Source organism: Sebastes fasciatus, chromosome 6, assembly GCF_043250625.1.
Source record: "Sebastes fasciatus isolate fSebFas1 chromosome 6, fSebFas1.pri, whole genome shotgun sequence".
NCBI lineage: Eukaryota > Metazoa > Chordata > Actinopteri > Perciformes > Sebastidae > Sebastes > Sebastes fasciatus.
This window is the reverse complement of record NC_133800.1, coordinates 1,929,634-1,950,635: the sequence shown is the minus strand read 5'-3', so window position 1 is coordinate 1,950,635 and position 21,002 is coordinate 1,929,634. Positions and strand designations below refer to the sequence as shown.

Sequence of the window (21,002 nt, the reverse complement as noted above, 5' to 3'; positions counted from 1 at the left end):
AATGTGCAATACGAGACAAAACTGAATTAATTATTTGGGTGCGATGGATAACGGTAGTCCCAAACAGGGCTAATGAATGAATGACATTACCAAGAAGCTATCGTTTAGCTGCTTAGAGCACAGTCACTACTGTCTAATCTTTATACATCCTTTGTTTTGCAACCAACCCTGATTCCAAACTGTTCTGCAATCATCTGCCACAATCTATCTTTAAATTCTGCATCTAATCTTTATACATCCTTTGTTTTGCAACCAACCCTGATTCCAAACTGTTCTGCAATCATCTGCCACAATCTATCTTTAAATTCTGCATCTCTGTATTCTTTTATTTCTTTATAAGTGCTTTGTGCTGGGAGATGAAGTGATTCAATTTATGAGATGCTATTTTGGATGACGACGTTTGCACGGATGGTGGCTCTGAGTGGTCAACAACCCTCATTTGCCTTATCACGAATGCGAAAAAACGCAAAAATCAAACTTGTTCCGAAAACTTTAATGACTGACAAAAGTTTGGGAGCCGGTATGTAAATGTGATTGACACAACGTGAGGTCGTATTTATCTTTAAACGTCTGACAATTTCGGACGAAATCTGAGCCATAGAGAATTTAATTTCTATAGGTTGATTGCCACATTTATTAGTCAGTGTAATTATCTGTTTCTATTTGAATAATTATAATTCACCAATTTTGCACTGCCACACAGTGTTGTAGACGCACCATTTTCCAACTTCAATATAGGACCTCATACCAGAAACCGATGGAAAGTCCCTCTCTTTAAAATGGAAGGCAACATGCTGGCGATAAAGCAATAAGGTTACCTTGGAGGGCGGAAAAAAGCTTTATTTTGAAGGCCAAGGGTCCACTGCTGACACCTGCGTTCCTTTTGATGGAGCCAAGACAAACTAGTTTTATTGAAACATCAAAAAAGATTGAAAAAGAAATAATCTTGACATGTGTGAGCTGAACTAGCACTCAAGACCACTGGCCAATGTCAATGTAATGGGGTGCTTATTTCCTGAAGAAAACAGGAAAAAAAACTCAACCTGCATCCTCAACCTGGAGCTGTGAAGGGAAGTAGCTGAATCAAGGATAAAGGGACCGAGAGGTTGGTCAAGGTCTTTAACCCCATTGTAAACCAATCATTTTCATGCATGCAACAACATGTACAGACTCACACACACAACTGAGGAAACTAAACAGACTTCCCAGGGACCTACTTGCTACTCCTGTTATAACTAAAACCCACGTAACTAGATTCATGTTTTATCTACACATACAGCACATGTCAAAAACTAAATGAAAGCAGTCTGATATGCTGCAGTGTGCACTCATCTCCCACCTCTTTGATTGCAGCAGCTTCTCTCTGGCTTGGGTCAATGTGTCATTTGGTTTTTCAGAGTTATTCAATATAGGATATTCCTACACCTGTAGGCTCTTATTAGCCTCTATCACATACCCCGCCTCTACCTGCCCCATGCGAGGGGAGTGAGAAAAGGACTGTGAAAATGATAATTGATAACCCCCCAGGGCTGACGGAGCAGGTGCTGATGAATCAGTGCATGTGTGTGAATGTGGTTTCATCATCCTGCAGATCAAAACAGATGAAGGTGCCGAGCACATTGAGGACGGTGTGTTTAATCGTAAGGAATTGTGATGTAGTTAATGAGATTTTGGCGTAGTGGCCGCACGGGTTATTGCAACTTCACCGTTCATTGCGTGACGCACACTGGCCCAAAAGGCATTTTTCCCGTATGCAATTATTTGAAAAGGAACGGCTGTAAAACGCTGAATTATTATTTTTATTTTTTTATAAAATTGAAATGACTCTTTGTATTATTTGATCAAGAGTTTGATCCATTCAGTCCAATAACATTTGTAAAGTCTATAACAGGCGTATAATTAAATTCTTCCTTCCCATTCATGTGTGCAGGACGCAAACAGGAAGTTAGCTCTCTCAGACAGCAGAAGCCGTGGACAAGCATGCTCTCAACCGGCTCAGCTGGAGAAGGACCCTCCTGTGCATACACTATGGGCCCATGAATGTGGGAGTGTGAGGAAGCCGGCGGAGGCTTTTTTTGCTGGATGAGCCCAGTAAGCAACTTCCACAGGAATGAATGGAATTAATGAATCCATGTAGCGATTGCTCGGTGCACAGTTTTGACATCCAAAGAAATGTGTTGATTTAAGACTTGTACAAATTAAATTTGTTGCTAGGGCTGGGTGTTGGGTATCGACCGAAATAACCCAGTACCAAGTGGTATCAAAACATCACCACTCAAATAATATCTGCAATCGATCCTTTTTGTGCCCAGATCTTGAATAAAAATCCTATTGTCTGAGCATGTGAGCGGAGTTGAGTGCGAGTGAGCGGGGAGCAAGAGTGGATGGATTTTAGATGGAGCGGAGAGCGGATCTTTAAAAAAAGTTGGAGCGTTGCCTTGTCTCCCGCTCAAGTACCGCTCACAACGAGTTCGAAGCATGCCCGAGCAAGCCTGACACAGAATGTATGTAAAATGTGTATTTCGTATGGTGGCTACGTAGGATTGTTTCTGACTCATGTGATCTAAATTTCCATTTCCAATAATTCCAGAGCTTTCTATAGTCTAAAAGTCAACACTCAAAAAAAAGATAGATGTAATAATTTCCAAAATTCACGACATGTTTGTATCTAACGAAATATGCAGCTTCACTCCATATTTGTTGGCGTTTAGCCTTTCAAAAACAACATATTCACTGCGGTCAAAAATCTTAGCAGCAATTCAGGTCTGAAACTAGGCTAAGCGATACTTTAATATTATCTTATGTATGAGCATGTTGCTTAGCAATGCAGAGCAGTTCATTGCTTTACAAAACTAATTGCATTATTTTGTTCATACATCATTTATTCATACATCTAGATTGTGATATGTTTCAGTAAAAAATATCTATATATCTGGCTATTAATATTGTGATATTGATTTCAACATTACAGCCCAGCCTTATATTAAAGTTAAACAAACTATCTCTCATTCTCTGCCTACTTTTAACTTCTGACTCCTCCACTCTCCCGTCCTCTCCATCACTTTACCCACCACTTCCCTCTATGGCAGCATGATGGAGTGGGGATGTCTATGGAGAGGTATGACAGTTGGATCGTTGGCTGTCACATAGACTGATGTCCATCTCTACCCGCTCAGACAATTCTGACAGCTTAACAATGAACGTCTCAATGTCCAAACACCAGGCGCGCCAACGTGTATACATGCACCCGTACACAATCGCAACGCGGCGATCGAGAGCAATAAGATAAGGCAAACCGGCAGTAAACACAAAAATAAATACTCTGCTACACGTACAGATTAGTCCTTTGAATCTGTTCTGATTGTAAACGTGATGTGAGCACAAATTGAATTGCTACATGATATGAACGGTAACCCCGCTTGGATCAAAGCGTGGCAGGTTTTCCAAGGTAAGCAAACACTGTTTTCAACACTTAGATATTTGGTTTGAGTATTGTTTCTTCAGAAAAGCCAAGCAAAATCTCTCAGCTGCCAAAACACTTGAAATAATTCCCCTAAAGTTGAGTTAAAAATTCAGAGAAAAGGCTCCACTACCTTAGTTTGACTGTTGTAAAAAAATGGGCTTTACAACTGACAACTTACTGTCTCCAAATGCTCTGGTGTTTCCACACAGAGAACACTGTTTTTACTTTAACAAGCCAGTCCAGTGCCCAGTCCAGTCCAGAGTCCAGTGGTTTTGTTTCCCTTTGCACCGACTCAATGGGCTTACTGTAATGCCATCAGACACTTTCAGAAACAAGGTAAAAAAACAGTAGTTGACAAAACAATTTGAGTTTGCCCAGTTATCGTGAAATTATAGATTGTAGAGTTTCAAATTTCCATTTTCTGAGCACTTTAAGGAAGTTGAGCAAATTCCATCTGCTAAGGAAGATCGTGGGATTGATCAAAAGCTCCACAACAGTATTTAAAAGGACCTTGTGATAAGACTGATTTGATTTTAAAGGTCCAGTGTGTAGAATCTGGCGGTATTTAGCAGTGAAGTGAAGAGATTGCAACCAACTGAAGCCTCTCCCGCCTCCGCTCCTGTTGAAGAGCTATGGTGGCCGGCGCGAAAATGCAAATAATCCTCTCAAGAGCCATCTGGAGCAGAGCCAGTGCATAGAGTGTGTGTTTACCTGGGAAGTGAGTGGTGAAGCAAGAGAGAGAGAGCAACGGCTACGGCAGGGAGTAACGTTATCAACTGCGGCCCAGGCAGGAAAAGTTCAGTGTTTGGTTTGTCCGTTCTGTTCTACTGTTGAAACATGGCAGAGCAACATGCAGACTCCATGGAGAGGGCACTGGCTCCCTATGTACATATAAACGGCTCATTCTAAGGTTAAGAAAATGCAACAATTCTTATTATCAGGTGATTATAAACTAAAGAAAAACAAAATTGTTACACACTGGTCCTTTAAGGGGTTTTATTCTTTGAAACCAAGCTAGTAAAAAGTAAAAACAAGTTATTAACTATCCAAAACACTCATTAAATGTATATCCAGGTAGAACATTGCTGCATATAAAAGGTAAGGAGACAAATTCATGGGCACTGTAAATGTATGGTGTTGTTTCAATCTTGAAATCTTGTATTCTTTTACAGGACAGGTATCTGCAAGGGTGTTTCTCTTTTTCATTCCCAGTGTTTACAGTTGGACAGGGGTTTGGTAGCCTTCCTACCAGCTCAGCTTCTTCAATAATAGATGCCTATAAGACGTTACTGCTCTATCTCCAGCTAGGGGGCTGTGAGCCAGTAGTTGAGATGGCTTGTGGAGGGTTATTCATAGATTACGCACACACACACGCACACACACATATGCATGCACGCACTCCCCATTTCACCCATGCAATCCTGCTCTCTCCTCCCTGCTGCCCTATTAAACTGAAGAATCTCGGGAAGTGAAATGAAACTAGTAAATCTCGACTGCTTTTATGATTGACTCGATATGATTTGTATTATAATTTGGACACAGTGCTCCTTCTCTCTCTCCCGCTGCCTCCCACCAACGCACTCCCTATCCCCTTCTCACTCCTTTCATTACTTAGATTGGCTCTTGTGAAATAGGCCATAGGTTCTTCACAACACGCATATGTCTATATGTATACACATATATGCACACAAAGGCCCTTGGATGCAACGATGCACACACACACACACACACACACACACAATCTATAACCTCCCTATCCCTGGCTGGGCAGGTCTACAAGCCAGCTGAAGGCGATAGAAGGTGGACAGCTCTTCACCGTTTAGAGAGTCTCAGTGTGAGGACCAGGGGAGAAAGCACAAGTGAAATGTGGAGATGAGATGAACAGTTATAGAGGAAAACTGAGATCTGACAATCCAATCAGACCCCTCCCTGCACAGAATGGGCTGAGCTCATAAATTAATGTATGAGGAAGCCCGGAGAGATAACCAATGGGCATACGGACCTCAGAGAGACGGGGAGAATCATTATATCGACTTAGTGATGGACTAACTGACAGACTGACTGACAGACTGATGGAGCGACTGTCTGAATGGACCCTTTGAAATGCAGGCAGTTTGAAGTCGGAAGTCTCAGGGTCTTTGACCATCAGTCTGAACAGACAAAAGGCGGGAGAGGGCAGCTTATTCGACTACAGGCCCTTTAGCCTTCTGTGGCTTCATCAAAAGAAATGATAACCACATCTCCGACTCCCTCTCTGCTTGGCTGATGTGCCCTTGGGCGACACTTTCCTCACCGCTCTGCCTCTGTTTGTGAGTGCATCTGTTGAAAACGAAGGCCAAGTCGTAAGTGCTGGCCCGGCCTTTTCTACTTCACACTCAGATCAGGGGCCTAAACACCTGCGATATCCTCTCTCTGAAATAACTTTTTGGCTTTCACATTTTGCCAATGAGAACTCCAAACTGCTCTTATCTGTAGAACAGCAGAGTGCAGGCTTCACCCTCAGGAGCCCTCTGAACCTGACTTTGAAGATAGCATTAATGTACAGACAGTTTACACAAACGGTGCTGTGACTGACACTATACACTCTGAGACTGAGTATTGTGACTTGCTGAAAGAAGAAGTCCATCACAAGTTACTATCCTGCTCTCCCAGCCTTGCGTCTTCTCAGTCTCTAACCACTCTATCTATCCCAGTGCTGCAAAAAATAACCTTAAAATAGTCAAATCCAATCTCTCATGTCCCTTCTCTGCAGCGAGAACCGACTCTGGCCGAGCTTCTGACACAGCCACAGAAGGGCCTGCAGCCACACATCTGTCTACAAAGCCAAATGACTCACAGAAGCCTGGGCCCAGTTACCTGCTGGGGCCCCATGTCGGTCCCAGTCGCTGACCACAGGAACACACATGTACATACTTTTACACAAGGACGCAGGCAGAGTGACAAATACACACCTGCTACCCTGAACACCGACACACACTCTCTCACTCTTTTTGCTTTTTCCAGTCTCCCGTGGATGGCAAGCGTTCTTTCAACATCCTTTCCTGCCAATATCAGCTCTTTTTAACAGAGTAGGAGCAAATCATTCAGTCTATATTCAGTGGTGAGAGGCCAAGGCAAACTGGGCCTGTGGAGGCAATGGAATAGGAGCTGCTGGCACCGGGAGACGAGAGGAGAGTGAATGAGAGAGGAGAGGAGAGGAGAGGAGAGGAGAGGAGAGGAGAGGAGAGGAGAGGAGAGGAGAGGAGAGGAGAGGAGAGGAGAAGGGGGTGTGGCACAGGAAGCACATTAACTCTATCTGTATGGTAATGCTATTACCTCCCATCTGATCAGCATGGTCCCATCCACACTCATTGGCTCCCTCCTAGCTTTCATTAGCAACATGAATTATGGATCTGCCCTCGCATCAAAATGCTAAGCATTATGCCTATTGTGATGCAGTTTTCTACGTTCTTTCTCTCTCTTTCTTTCCTGTCTCTCCCATCTTCCTCCACTTCACTCTCCCGGTCTTTTCCAGCGCCGCCACAGACTACGATTACCGCAGAACTATTAGGGGCTGTGCTGAACAAATTTCCATACCATCATATGCCCCTTGAGATACTGATAGTGAAGAATTTGCTGATTTTGTATGCGTGCACACGCACACACATCATACAAAACAAAGATTTTTAGCTGCAAGATGTGACGGCACCAAAAACTGTCAGGATGAGGCTGAAAAAGAGGGACGGATGAACAAAATAAGGAAATTCTATAGACAGAAATAATGAAAAAAGAGTGAGGAAATGTGTGGAGACAAGAGAAGAGCTATGGACTGTAAGGAAAAAGAGCCAAGAGGAAGGAGGGAGGAAAGATTGAGCTTGCCTGTCTCATGCTACTAGAAGTGAAGCCACATCAATAAAGCCGGTGCAGAGCAGGTTTTTAGAGGATACATCAGTGGAGAGACTGAAACTGGACACTGTGTAATAACGGCTCACTAAAAACATTACAGCCCCTCATAAAGAGCCCAAACTCACTTTAATAGCTGCTGAGATGTTTCCTTTGGCCTAACTCGGGGTAAAGGGGACCCATCAGAACAGACAGGAAGAGAGCGGGTTTGTGCGTGCACTAATACAGGTCAACAGATCTGTCTTCAGCTAGATGATCCGTAGGACTTTTCTGTAAAACCCCAAACCGAGTTCATCTGTCCATCCAGCCGTTCTTTCGTTAACGGACTCACAAATAGCCCCGCTGCGGTCGGGTGAATGACATCAACCTCTCATTGACTGTTTTTACGAGCTCCTCTGACCAGCGTGAGAAACCATGGTCCTCTAACCTCATGGAGGTACAGCCCAAAGACCCGGCTGAAAGTACACGTGCACAAACACACATCAACAGGGAGGAGATGCACTGAATGTAAATGCGCACGCACACAAACACGATGGAATAGCACTGGCCCAGACCGCACATATTTTCCCATGCTGATGGTGGAGTTACTGAGTTTTACAAGAGCCGAGCTTCTCCTCCTCGCCGCATTTCTGGGTAAATCACAAGATCTTTTTTGGAAACACACACCAAAGCAGCCTTTAAACTGATGATTCAGATTGTTATGGTTGGAATGTGAACTGAGAGCAAACACACATCACAGAGAACTTTAGCTCTCGCCCAATGTGTCTTTTTTCCCCCCCCATCGCAAACTCATAAAACATCATCAGATTACAAGGTCAATCAAAAGGCAAAGCATATACAGACACAGGAGCACACTGTGTGAGAGACAAACAAAAGGTGTGCTCAGACTGAACGGGAAGCAGGTCTAAAAACAGATGTGAGCGGAACAAGCCTCAACTTTGGATAAATAATTCTGCTCATGATGTCGTCTGACGCATGAACACAGAGACGAGACGAGAAAACGTGAGAGAATCTGGAGGAAAATAACAGAGAGATGTGAAGTTGCTGGTACGTTTTGCAATCAGGCTGAATCTCAGCTGCAGCGCGCGCACATATACAAGTACACTCCATTACACACTGTGCGCTACTTCCAGCTGACATCTGCCTGTCTCCTCCGTTGGCTGTTTGCGGCTAATACAAAGGGACTGTAAAAACACTCCAAATGTCAAATTCGTGCAAATAAATCAAGGCAATAAAGTGCTCTCAGCTTTATCTGAACGCAACTTAATACAGACAAAGAAATAAAGACAAAGAGAGGGACAGAGGTAAAAAAAAAGAAAGACTGAAAACTAGGATGGTCCTGTCCTTAAATGTGCATGGTGGCACAATTTCTGCATCTAATCATGTTTAATTTATTTATTTTTCAAAATCAAAAAGTACACTTAATGGTTCTCCATTCTCTTGAAACAACTTGGGTTGCCTCTGTTCCATGTTACTGTATCAAAAGCCTTCCCTATCTCTAAATATGAGATGCTTTTCTTTGTTGTGGCAGCAGTTTGTGGGTCCACTTTGATTTCGCCTAGTGCAGCTTTTATTATCACAGATTGCAATTTGTAATATTAAACAGAACAAACTTTGATATAGGATGCAAAACAAATTGTTTCTCTTTCTCATCTATATTGAAAATCAAAAACCACACTACAAAAAGAAATAAATACTAAAATATTATCAGCTCTAATGTGTTTAAAAAGCTGCTCTGAGAATAATCTGTTGAAGTCCTAACAATTATCTAGACAGACACCCTGGAAGCCTGTTATCGACACCACTAATCTGGCACTACAGCTACAACAGGCCACTGAGACGGAGTGGTGGAGAGAAGAGGGCAAACAGATAGATTATAAAAGTTCAGATGGACAATCCTCTATCTTGCCTTTAAAATCCCCTCTGCAAACTGCACCACTCTATACAACCCTCATCTCTTTAGATTCCATTGCAACTATCAGCGCTCCGCCCTTAGACCAACTCCTGATGCCATTTTAGCCATCATTTTTACAAAGGTCACTTTGTGTGAAGGAGTAGGGAGTCGTGACAACACAGTGGATTGAGGTAGCCGGAGGTGAGCCTGCCAGAGCCTGTATGATGGTGTGTCAGAAACATCAACATATAGAGACCATCTTGTGATGAGAACACACCGGCCGCTTCCCAACCTCCTACCCCCCCTGCCTCTGGCGCCCTTGCTCAGATAACACCCATCTTCAGCCTTCATCTTGAGCTCAACTACACACTTGTAAAGTTTTATAACTGCATCTTGCCCAGTTGCAACGTTATCGCGTTGATAAAATTAGGGCTGCATGATTTTGAAAACATGTCTAAGTGCAATTAATTTGACTGATATTGCAATTGCGATATTAGAGGGAATGATCATTTTTACACCATTATTCTCGTTTTCATTGAAAAACATGAAAATGAAATGATTATGGTGTGATTTTTGCAGGGGTCTGTACCAAACAAAGATGTTTTCTTAAGTCTGTAATATATGATGTGAAGGCCAGAACGTCTCTGAAGCACAACAATTTTTAACTCTAAATGGTATTTTGACACCCATTTTGCCTTTAAGAAATATTGCGCCTCCTGCGATTTGAACATCGAGCAGGCCATGTTGCCATTTCAATAAAGTTTGGATTAATTGTACACCCCTAGATAAAATCTGTCCACAGACATCCATCCATCCATCCATCCATCCATCTGCAACCGCTTATCCCGTTAGGGGTCGCGGGGGGGGGCTGGAGCCGATCCCAGCCGACATTGGGCGAAGGCAGGGTACACCCTGGACAGGTCGCCAGTCCATCGCAGGGCCTGTCCACAGACAGACAGACATAAAAAACTGGCAAAGTACTCTAAACAGACTCACACAGTGAAAACAATACCAGCCACACGCCGTCGCGGCTGGTCATCAAAACAAACAGACCCAAAGTTGGGCTGTCATGTTTCTTGAACCTTCAGATTACACTAAACAGTTTGGTACCCACAAAGTAACTTTGCTAACACATCTTTATGTTTATATGCTGACTCGGCCATTTTGCCAGTCTGCAAATACAAATATGAAAGGGCAAAACAGAGGGGATTTCCTGCTGGTTGCATTGCATTTTGTGTTTCACTGTGTTTGCTCTGAGGGTGCACTGTAGGGAACTTAACCTGCATAATTTATGGACTGGGCCAACACTTCATGACGTGGGATAACATCCAGGTTTGATGGGGATTCCCTGAGGGCTTACGGGAGGATGGGATCCTGCCACAAAGGAGGAGCAAGAGAGAGAGCGAGAGAGAGCATAAGGGAACTCCTTAGTGAGAGAACGACAGGAAGAGACCTTACTCCTGGCCTGTGCGTCATCATCCCTCCTCCTCTTTACTCCCAGGGGGAGCTGGCTGAAAGACACACAGGGATATATGGGCTCTTTTTCCCCTTCATCTTCTGATAATCCCATCTTTTTTGTGTTTGATGTCCCTCTCTATGCTCATTGAACAAATCCCCTGTCCCTGCCCCCCTAATCGCATTACCTCCTAAGGTGTAGTGCACTCTGGGTAACTGGACCTCACCAGTGCCAGCACACTACTCCACAACGACCCAGTACTGTCTGCCAGCAAAACGTACATGCACATAGTCTCACGCTAACCCTCCGTCTAAGACACATATAGACAAAATACTGGCAAGCAAACAGAGAAAAGGACACAGACTTGCCTCTTGCCAGAGCAGCTGACTGATACTGTGATGGCGCAGGGCAGCCACAGTTGGTTCAGGCTACACACTGGCAACAGCAGCAGCATCACACCTGACTAAAGCAGCGCATGGTAAATGGACTTGGACTTATATAGCGCTTTTCTAGTCTTCAGACCACTCAAAGCGCTTTACACTACATGTCAGTATTCACCCATTCACACACACATTCATACACTGATGGCAGAGGCTACTAAGGTGCCAACTTTGCCCATCAGGATTTAATCTAAATACTCATTCACACACCGATGGCTATGCCTCCGGGAGCAATTTGGGGTTAAGTGTCTTGCTCAAGGACACATCGACATGTGACCCGGAGCAGCCGGGGATCGAACCACCGACCTTCCGATTGGTGGACAACCTGCTCTACCCTCTGAGCCACAGCCGCATGACCTAACTACCTTTGAGTGAGCCAACAAAGTCCAGATCTGGGAAAAGAAACATTGATTTCTCTGTCTGTCTTTCTGTGACTGCAGACCGCAGACATGAAAAAGCATAGAAAGAAAAGAGAAGAGGGAGAGGAGGAGAGGAAGAGATATTAAGCCAAAACTGGGAGAGAAGTGTGGGTGGTGTCCAAAAGCTACTAAAATTGTTCTTCATGTGGAGCTAATAAACATAAGTGAAGCATTAAATATGAACCCTATCAGATCAGAGAGAATAGAGCGTATAAAAGGAAAGGAAAGAAAGACATAAAGAGGAAGAAAAGGTAAAGAGAAAGTGCGCTGAGTTCCTCTTTCCATAGCAACACCAAAATGTTTCTTTTAGAGCAAAACCTCCCAGTTTGTTATGCATGATGGTAGACCAATTTAAACCTCTTGTTGTGCAAAGCGCCAGAAAACACCTGAATGATCAAAGCTGAAATAAGCACAGTTTTGAGAGAAACAAGCGGGGGAAATAATGAGCATAGAGCCTGAAATGAGTGGTTTTCTTACCTGGATTTGACGCAGCAACATCAGCAGAAACATGAAAAAGACAGAGAGAGAAAGAGGTTGGTTAAATGTTCATACAAACAGGGTAATATAAATATTCATAGGTGCACATGCTGGGTAGATGCGTGTTCCCAGCCTCCCTGCCTGCCTGTCTGTCTGTCCATTGGGAATGGTTGTTACGTTGCCTCGTGTAAACATGCAGAAAACCTCCCTGATTTCAAGTCGGTATCAAAGTGGGCGATTCACAATCAGACTTCTTAACTAACACAAAGAAATAGCCACACAGGGCAGTACTGCTCGTTTCTTACAAGCGAGTGTACTATTTCCAGCAGTCACCACTTTATGTGTTAGTGCAGTTTATGTACAGTCACTGAAATTGCAAGAGAAAATTTAGCTTGGATCTTAAAGCTTCAGTAGGCAGTACATTGTTTGGCATCATTGGGCAAAAATTCCATAATAACCTTTCAGCATATTGTAATTCAAGTGTTCTGAGAGAAAACAAGACTCCTGCGCCTCCTCATGGCTCTGTTTTCAGGCTTTAAAAAAAATCTAGCGAGTGACGGGAGACTTTGACCAATCACAGGTCATTTCAGAGAGAGAGCGTTCCTATTGGCTGTGCTCCGGCTGGTGGGCGGTATTTCCTCAACAGATCTCAACATGGCTGCCGGGTCACGAACTTTCTCATTTTACAGCTAAACAGTACACTACAAGATGATTCTGAGAACATCTGAGGAGAGAAATAGGCATTACAGTAACAGAATATCGATTCATATTTTATCAGCGCTGTCTAGTTTGACCGTTTGGTCGGAGTCGGTGAGTAATTGACGGCCGTCTCTCATAGACAGAGTTGTAGCTGAGTAGTAGCGTTTTATCACCGACAAATAAACTGTACACACATTGTTACACCTACGTTTACAGCTAGAACGCCACCGACAACCCTAAACTCATCGCCGCCTAACACACACGGTCTGTCGGACTCTCGCTAACGTTACGCCGCGCTGACAGACCGTATGTGTGTGACTACAGCGAGCGCGAAGCCACCAGCAACGCTTCAGCTGTGAAAGTAGCACAAATACAACACACGGTTTGTCGGACACTCGCTACCATTACGCTGGGCTGACACACAGCTGACAACCTGCTAAAGTAAACTAAATGATGCGGTGAAGTTCCTGTGAAAGTGGCTGCATATGTCCGCGTCTCCGCGACACTACACGCAGGACCGTGGCTGCTAACTCTCCAGGACGGAGAACTGGGGACTCAGTTGTCTGTTGTGCACATACTCTGCAGCTGGTACACCGCTGCATACGGCGCAATAATCTTGTCGGTTAACGGTTAATAATCGGTTAACGTGGGTCGGTTATCGGTTAAATTTTTTTTTCAAAATTAGCATCCCTAGTCAAGATATAGTGACCGCTTTTTAAAAATATTTTTTTGGAATCATATTTGCTCGAATTCTACCCAGTGCAGCTTTAATAATGATAACAGAGAAGACGGATTAAAGGCATAATCCAAAAATGTGCATAATAGTGAGACAATAACAAAAAACTGATTAAGTCTGTTTCCAGTCAAGTAGCGTTTACGGCAAACTGTGCACGATTATGTAAGAATACATGTCTGTCATTATAGAAGCTGCTATTTTCTAAAATCCCTTTCAAGTGACGTTTCTGCCCATTTTTTAGTTGCCAGGAATTATATATTTGCTGATGTTTAATCGAAGGAGGGAAATTGGGTCGTTGTAGCAGCGAAGGAAAATAATAATAAGATAATAAGAAAGGTAATAAGGCTTTGACAATGAGTAACAATGAAATAACCGTGTGTCTCTGTGACATAAACATTAAATCAACCAACAACAAGTCCCAAACATGTGACCACGACTGTTGAGCCAACTCTGTGTCATGTTATTTTTCATTCCAAAGTCATTTGAAAGTGTCATCACGACAAGTTTCACAAGAACATATTAATGAGAAACTCCTACAGGTGTAGAGAGCGCTGAGATGTTGAGAGGTAAACAACTAATTAGAAGACGTTCGGAGTGTCGCCCTAACTGATGTTTTGGTAAAGACGAAGCCACCACCTCCCAACTCTTCAAAACATTCTAAAAGCAAAACATGTTGACGACGGCCAGTGTGACCAGAAAGAGGTCGACGAACAACGGGGAAGGTGCAAGATGTCCAAACTATAAACAACAATCATGCTGGTGACAGCCACTGTAGGAGGGTACGAGGCGGGGAAACTACCGGTGCACCCGAACAGGCAGAAAACACACTCGCACGGCCAGACGGAGGCAAGCACATGCTCACTGACATAGAGAGGCAAACACGCAAACACACACACACGGCCAGACGGAGGCAAGCACATGCTCACTGACATAGAGAGGCAAACACGCAAACACACACACACACACACACACACACACAACACACACACACACACACACACACACACACACACACACACACACACACACACACACACACACACACACACACACACACACACACACACACACACACACACACACACACACAACACACATGCCAACACACAACAACTCTCTGTTGGCTTTCAAAACAAAGGTATTAATCATCATTACACACATACACACAAACGCAGAACACGGGTGGGCCGGGGGTTGGTGTGCCGGCGGGACTCGTCAAAGAGACGCACTGACACCTCAGTGCAGCCTTTACTGCTGCTGTCATAGCAACCAAGGTCAAGTGGTCTAAAGCTGTGTGTGCATGTGTGTGCGTGTGCGCATGAGAAGGAATTGTAACACGCTCCCAGAAGAACTGGTAGGAAATAATGAGCTACTCGCTGTCAGGACGGAGCAGGAAGACAACAGAAATCCCTCAGCGGTGCAGCACGGTGCAGCACGGTGCTACCTGTCCACACCTACAGGCAGACACACACCAACATATTTCACCAGGCAACACTGTGTGTTGAGCAACAATTAAGCCTCCAAATCATGTTCAACAAACTGAAGTCTTCAACTTGAGGGTTACTAGTTATATACAGGCTGATGCTATTCCCATAGATGTCCAAAACACAACATACATTTGCAATCAATTCAAGGACCATGACACCTGTGGAGCAAAGGAAGAAATAATGGATAAAGCAGGGTATTCCTGAGGTATTCCCGAGCCGAGGTGGTACAAACATCTTGTCTCATGAACAATTTAGTTAGTAGATGAAGGCCTAAACAACACCCACACTCGTATATAAATTATATATATGCATATATATGTTATGTTATGTCAGATACTGTAGCATCCCAGCACTTTTCCCCCAGCGATTACGCTTTTATTTCATTTTATTTCATAAGTGTAATAATTTTTTATGTTAGCGGGGGCGGGGTTTTTTGGCCAGCATATCGTAGCTATAAAACACTGTGGGAAACTCTGTGTAGAGTAATAATATAGTTTACCCAGTTGTGCATTGATACAGCAGGTGATGCATGGTTTTATTGATGTTTTATGTTGGGGGGGGGGGGATTTTTTAATATAAATGCACCTGAAACTATCTCATGATGATTAAAAGTTTGCAAATGATAAGCATTTATCAGAGATTAGACAGTCAAGAGCTGACAGGAGAGAAATGGGGAATGGTGTGTGACAAAAGACTCAAACTGAGGACCCTGTGATTACAAGGTCAGCACCTCAAACCCCTTGGCCACCTTCATTCTAGCACACATTTCAATCTCAAACTACCTCTTTCTGTCTGAAACCAGTTGACCTTCATGTCTTAAGTTGTACTACAAGGTTGAAGCACATTCCTTGTAAAATTCATATTAAACACCATACTAACCTTTCACTTAAGATCACTCCTTGACAAAGACAAAGTGATTCAGACATCCTTCATGCACAGACTAAACACAATGTCAATGATGACTTTGTGCAGAGGATTTGAAGAGGGAGCTTTTGAAGTGCAACTCAGTGGTTTGATGTTCAACACACTCTCTCCATCTAGTCCAATTTGCTCTTGCTTCAGTCACTGAAAACACAGTGCCTGTCAGAACTGTTGTAATCTTCAGTGGAGTGGTGTCACTCCTAACACAATCTGTCACAATCCACTGAAGAGGCGCAAAAGTACAAAACAACATTTCTTTATTCTCATTCATGATTAAAAACACGAGCCACAGGCCGCCATTACAAGAACAGCCTGTCTAAAATGTATACAATCTGGGATCTCGGGTACAAACACATGCTGTTTGAATGAATAATCAGTTCAAAAACCCTTTGAAAAGCTCACAAAACATGTGCACACAAGTCACATAGTTGCACATTCTCACATACACTAGCACTCACACTGGCACGAGTAATTGTAGAAATGCCTAAGCAGATGCACTGCACTTATACAAATGCACAACAGCACTTATACACAGGAGTACTCACAAACACATGGTCACAAACGCAAACATGCTGGGACAAATAGTGTCTATGCCTGAGAGCTGAGTCACAGATCCCACTGGCTGCAGATCAGCATTCTTTCGGAGTTCAACAAATCTCCAAGGCCCTGAAAAATAATATGAAATGACTCGACATATATTCCCCCCAAAAAGGAGGCATCTCCACTTGGACCAAAGCTGCAACGTAAGCTATAAACATAACATGGACTCGCTCTTTATACAGGAACTATGAGCGTTTCATCCTCAGCCCCCCTTTCATGTTGGATCCTCCTGGGTTGACTTTCACATCCACTCTTCATCGAAATTCATTATATAGTGTATAGGCCGATGCTTCGGCTTGGTACCGAAGCATCAGTTCTCGTGACATGTTCATGTGCTTCACTTTCATACACACGTGTAATATTCACGCCTCAGCGGAGCACTGACACTAACACGCTATCCTCTGGTGGACAGGCAGGTCTATTACACACTTTGTCGTGATAATGGGTTGGTAAAAACTAAAGGTGACCTAACCTTTGGTATCGGGGCCCAAAGGCTTCCAAATTGCTCATGTGTTATGTCTTTGTATTTTTGTGCTATTTGTTTATCATCATTACCTTATTTTCAAAGTTATCATAATTTACTGTAGTTGTATCACTCTCTGTACAACACTTTTGATCTGCTTTAATAGTGCTCAAAATCATTTCTATTTATCTTATTATTTGACATGATATTATACATGTAACTAAAGGAATCATTTCACAAGACCAGAATGTAGCGCAAATGCATTTACTGCATAAGGGTACAATGAAACAACAATAACTTGGACATGCCGGCCAAGTCTAATAATAACATTAACTACAAATGAAATGTTGGCCGAATACAGGTTTTGTGTTGGTGTCTGGCAAATTGTCTGAGTCTGTTTCCAGACTCAGTGTCATAATACAGTACACTATAGTGCTTACATGGTACACCATGGTGCACCAGTAATGCTAGTGTTGATACAAAGACGAGCATTTCCTGTTGACCCCTCTCCCTCTCTCTGATATCCTCCTGTCTTTGTCATACTTGTTAAAGTTAATTCCCTCAATTGTCCCTCTCCTTCTTTTCCTCTCAATCTCCATCTCTTTCTGTGTCTGCATTACTCATCCAATGTCTCCATCTCTCCTCCTCTGGTGTGCTAATTGCAGGAACTGGAGACAAATCTGACCTTTTCAGTGTAATCATCCCTTTGGCTCCATTAGATCTACACCCAGGGCCCAATCACCTGCACACACACACACTCAAGCACACCTCAATAAAACACCCCACACACCACCAGAGGTTAATCACAGAGTGAAAGTAGCTACATCCAGGGACGTGATAATCATCCATTCCCTCTGGATACGCTCAGCGTTTCCTCAGTGCCCTGCAAAGGCCTTCAGTGCTACCAAAGCCGCCGAGGAAAACCTGGAGAAATATCCCATCAGTGTTCATACTGAATATACTTCTTTTTACAACTTCACAGCAGTTTGGCATTGCACATTGGTGGTAAAGAAAATTCAACAAATTGAGAACAATGCTTGCTATGAATTATAATGGTAGGGTTTTGTGACTGGTGGTGTTCATTTTGAAACCAGATATCACGCCAAAGCATGTAATAGACCCGTCGATCCAACACAGGATAGTGTATCAGTGACATTTTGTGCCTCGTCGAATATTACACGCCTGTATGAAGGTGCAGTAGCCTACCAGCAGGGGGCAACAAAACCACTCAGTTAGGTAGGGCTGTCCCGAACAATGTCGGGCTTCAAAGCTTCGGTGAGAAGTATTCGAAGGTATTCGAAGTAGGGATGTTAATAATTAACTGTTTGACCGTTAACCGTCGTTAAGAATATTAAATGATTGATGCTATTGGTTAAACGGTTAAAAGAAATATTAAAAATTAAATAAAAAGCTGAGCAAAACTCAGAGGAGTGGCTTGTCACTTTAAGGAGAAAAGCTGGCGAGTACGAAGCCACCAGCAACGCTCCAGCTGAACATAGCACAAACCAAACAGACACGGTCTGTCGGATACTCGCTAACGTTACGCCGGGCAGACAGAGTAACGTTACGCCAGGCAGACACACAGCTGACAACCTCGCAGCTAAACTAAATGGTGCGGTGGAGTCTTAATGGGAAAGTGGCTGCATGTATCCTCGACAATACACACAACACCGTGGCTGCTAACTCTCCCTGACAGTGAACTGGAGACTCAGTTGTCTGATACCAATACTGAAACTATTATAGGAAAAGTAATGGAATAATAGTTGACAGAACATGGAACTTAAGATTTTATCATCATTTATTTTTTATTCATTAAAAATGTTAAAAAATAAAAAATGATTCATTAAAAAATTAAAAAGTATGCAGTTATCTGATGTCCCCTATACTTAAGTTTGTGATTTATTTGATAGTTAATTTTATATTTGCATTCATTTTATATACACATATTTACATTTTATCTCTATTCTTTATATTTTTCTTATAACTTCTCTATGTTTATATAAACTGGAAAAACAAAGTTCGTAAACTTGTGTTTGGTTGACTATTTCTCTGTTGTTACAATACTAATTAGCATTGTATTTTACATCGTTGGAAAGCCTGTTTATTTACCTTCGCAGTGATGTCCAACTTGTAAGGATCATGCATTTGTGGGATGAGCAGCACAGCTGATTATGTGGGTAGCGCCCAAGAAAAATTTGCCAAAATGCTCCGTCAATGGTAAACAGTGTATTCTCCTGTTGGTGTTGACTCTTGTTTTGAGTTGTTTGGTGGATTGGATGATTGAACTCTCTATCAGTAACAAGGAACAAACAAGACATATTGGCAATTTTACACTTTATTCATTTAATCCACCGTCAGGAGCCTCAGTAGCGGTGGAAGATCCATACGCAGCCACAACAGCCTAGCACCTCCTCCTCATGTTGGTCACCAACCTGGTCACACGTTGCTGTGGGATGGCGTTCCATTCCTCAACCAGGATTCGTTGCAGGTCAGCCAACGAGGTTGTGTTGGTCACTCTAACACGTACAGCACGCCCAAGCTGATCCCACAAGTGTTGAATTGGGTTGAGGTCTGGACTCTGGGCAGGCCGTTCCATTCTCTCTACTCCCACATTGTGGAGGTAGTCTGTGATAACCCTGGCTCTGTGGGGGCGAGCGTTGTCATCTTGGAGGATGAAGTTAGGTCCCAGATTGTGGAGATATGGGATCGCCACTGGCTGCAGAATCTCATCCCAATATCTCACTGCATTGAGATGGCCTTCAATGATGACAAGCCTTGTTTTGCCAGTGAGGGAGATGCCGCCCCACACCTTGACACTGCCCCCACCAAAAGCTGTTACTCGATCGGTGCACCAATCAGCATAGCGTTCTCCACGTCGTCTCCATACTTTGACCCTGCCATCCAACTTTGGCAGACAGAACCTGGACTCATCACTGAACATGACATTCCCCCACATGTTCAGGTTCCATTGTCTGTGTTGTCGACACCAGCACAAACGGGCCTGACGGTGAAGGGCAGTCATCGCAGGCTTCCTGGTAGCCTTATGAGAATACACTGTTTACCATTGGCAGAGCATTTTGGAACATTTTTCTTGGGCGCTCCCCACATAATCAGCTGTGCTGCTCATCCCACAAATGCATGATCCTTACAAGTTGGACATCATTGTGAAGGTAAATAAACAGGCTTTCCAACCATGTAAAATACAATGACCATTAGCATTGTAACAACAGAGAAATAATCCACCAAACACAAGTTTCCGAACTTTATTTTTCCAGTATATATGTTTTTACCAAAATGGAACAACTGTAATTTCACCCCGGAGGTCAATAAAGTATTTCTAATATCATATCAATCATTAAACAGTGTTTAATAAGGCTTTTTTTTGGTAAAACAGCGCCCCACTGGCGTATCAGTAACAGTTATCTTGCAAAACAAAACACCAGTCTCCTGATTGAAAGTCTCGGGTTTGTTGGACCCATAAACCTCCCCTCCCGCCTGCCATACGCGGCGCCTCTCCCTTTATATTCTACATCACTAGTTCTGAGCACTGCATATTCACGCGGAGCAGTCAGTACAGACCACATGGCATGAAAATTATATGCCTAAAGCAAGAAGAGCGTTCTTATTACGCGCTTTTGGTGTCAGTCACACGCCTTTTTGTGCGACCGGGCTGCGTTTTCTTATGATAACATCAGTTACATCTGCACTGTTACTGTGTGTGTTGGCAGATGTTAGTATGTAGTTAGGTACACTGTAGAGATGCACCGATACCCGATACCAGTATCGGGTATCGGGTCCGATACTGTGCTCATGTACTCGCAAAACGGCTCCGATACAACTGCACCGATACCACTTTACAGCAGCGCAACGTTAACCTCTCGTCACCATCTTTCGGGTCCTCGCGCTCCACCTCCCTGACGGTGCGGGCGAGACGGGCCGGTGGCGCCGGCACTCACTTTCACTGCCCCATGGGGTTTTGCTTGCACCCTCTGACTCGCGCATGTGCTAGACTCCTTGGTCCGTGTTTCAAAACGGGTCAGGTGGGATGCCGACAACTTCACAGAC

The 21,002-nt window shown here is 43.5% G+C and overlaps 1 protein-coding gene across 3 annotated transcripts in view; it reads right to left on the bottom strand.

The window, feature by feature from the left end:
- fbxl17 (F-box and leucine-rich repeat protein 17) overlaps window positions 1–21,002 on the bottom strand; it is a 298,794-nt gene that overhangs the window by 128,727 nt on the left and 149,065 nt on the right. The window contains exon 9 of one of the 3 annotated variants that reach the window (XM_074637127.1): window positions 11,501–11,569. The exons of 1 other annotated variant lie outside the window; for it this stretch is intronic. In XM_074637127.1, the coding sequence (XP_074493228.1) occupies window positions 11,501–11,569 (69 nt within the window). The remainder of the gene's footprint in view (window positions 1–11,500; window positions 11,570–21,002) is intronic. One more of the 3 variants, XM_074637128.1, reaches the window with a different exon arrangement.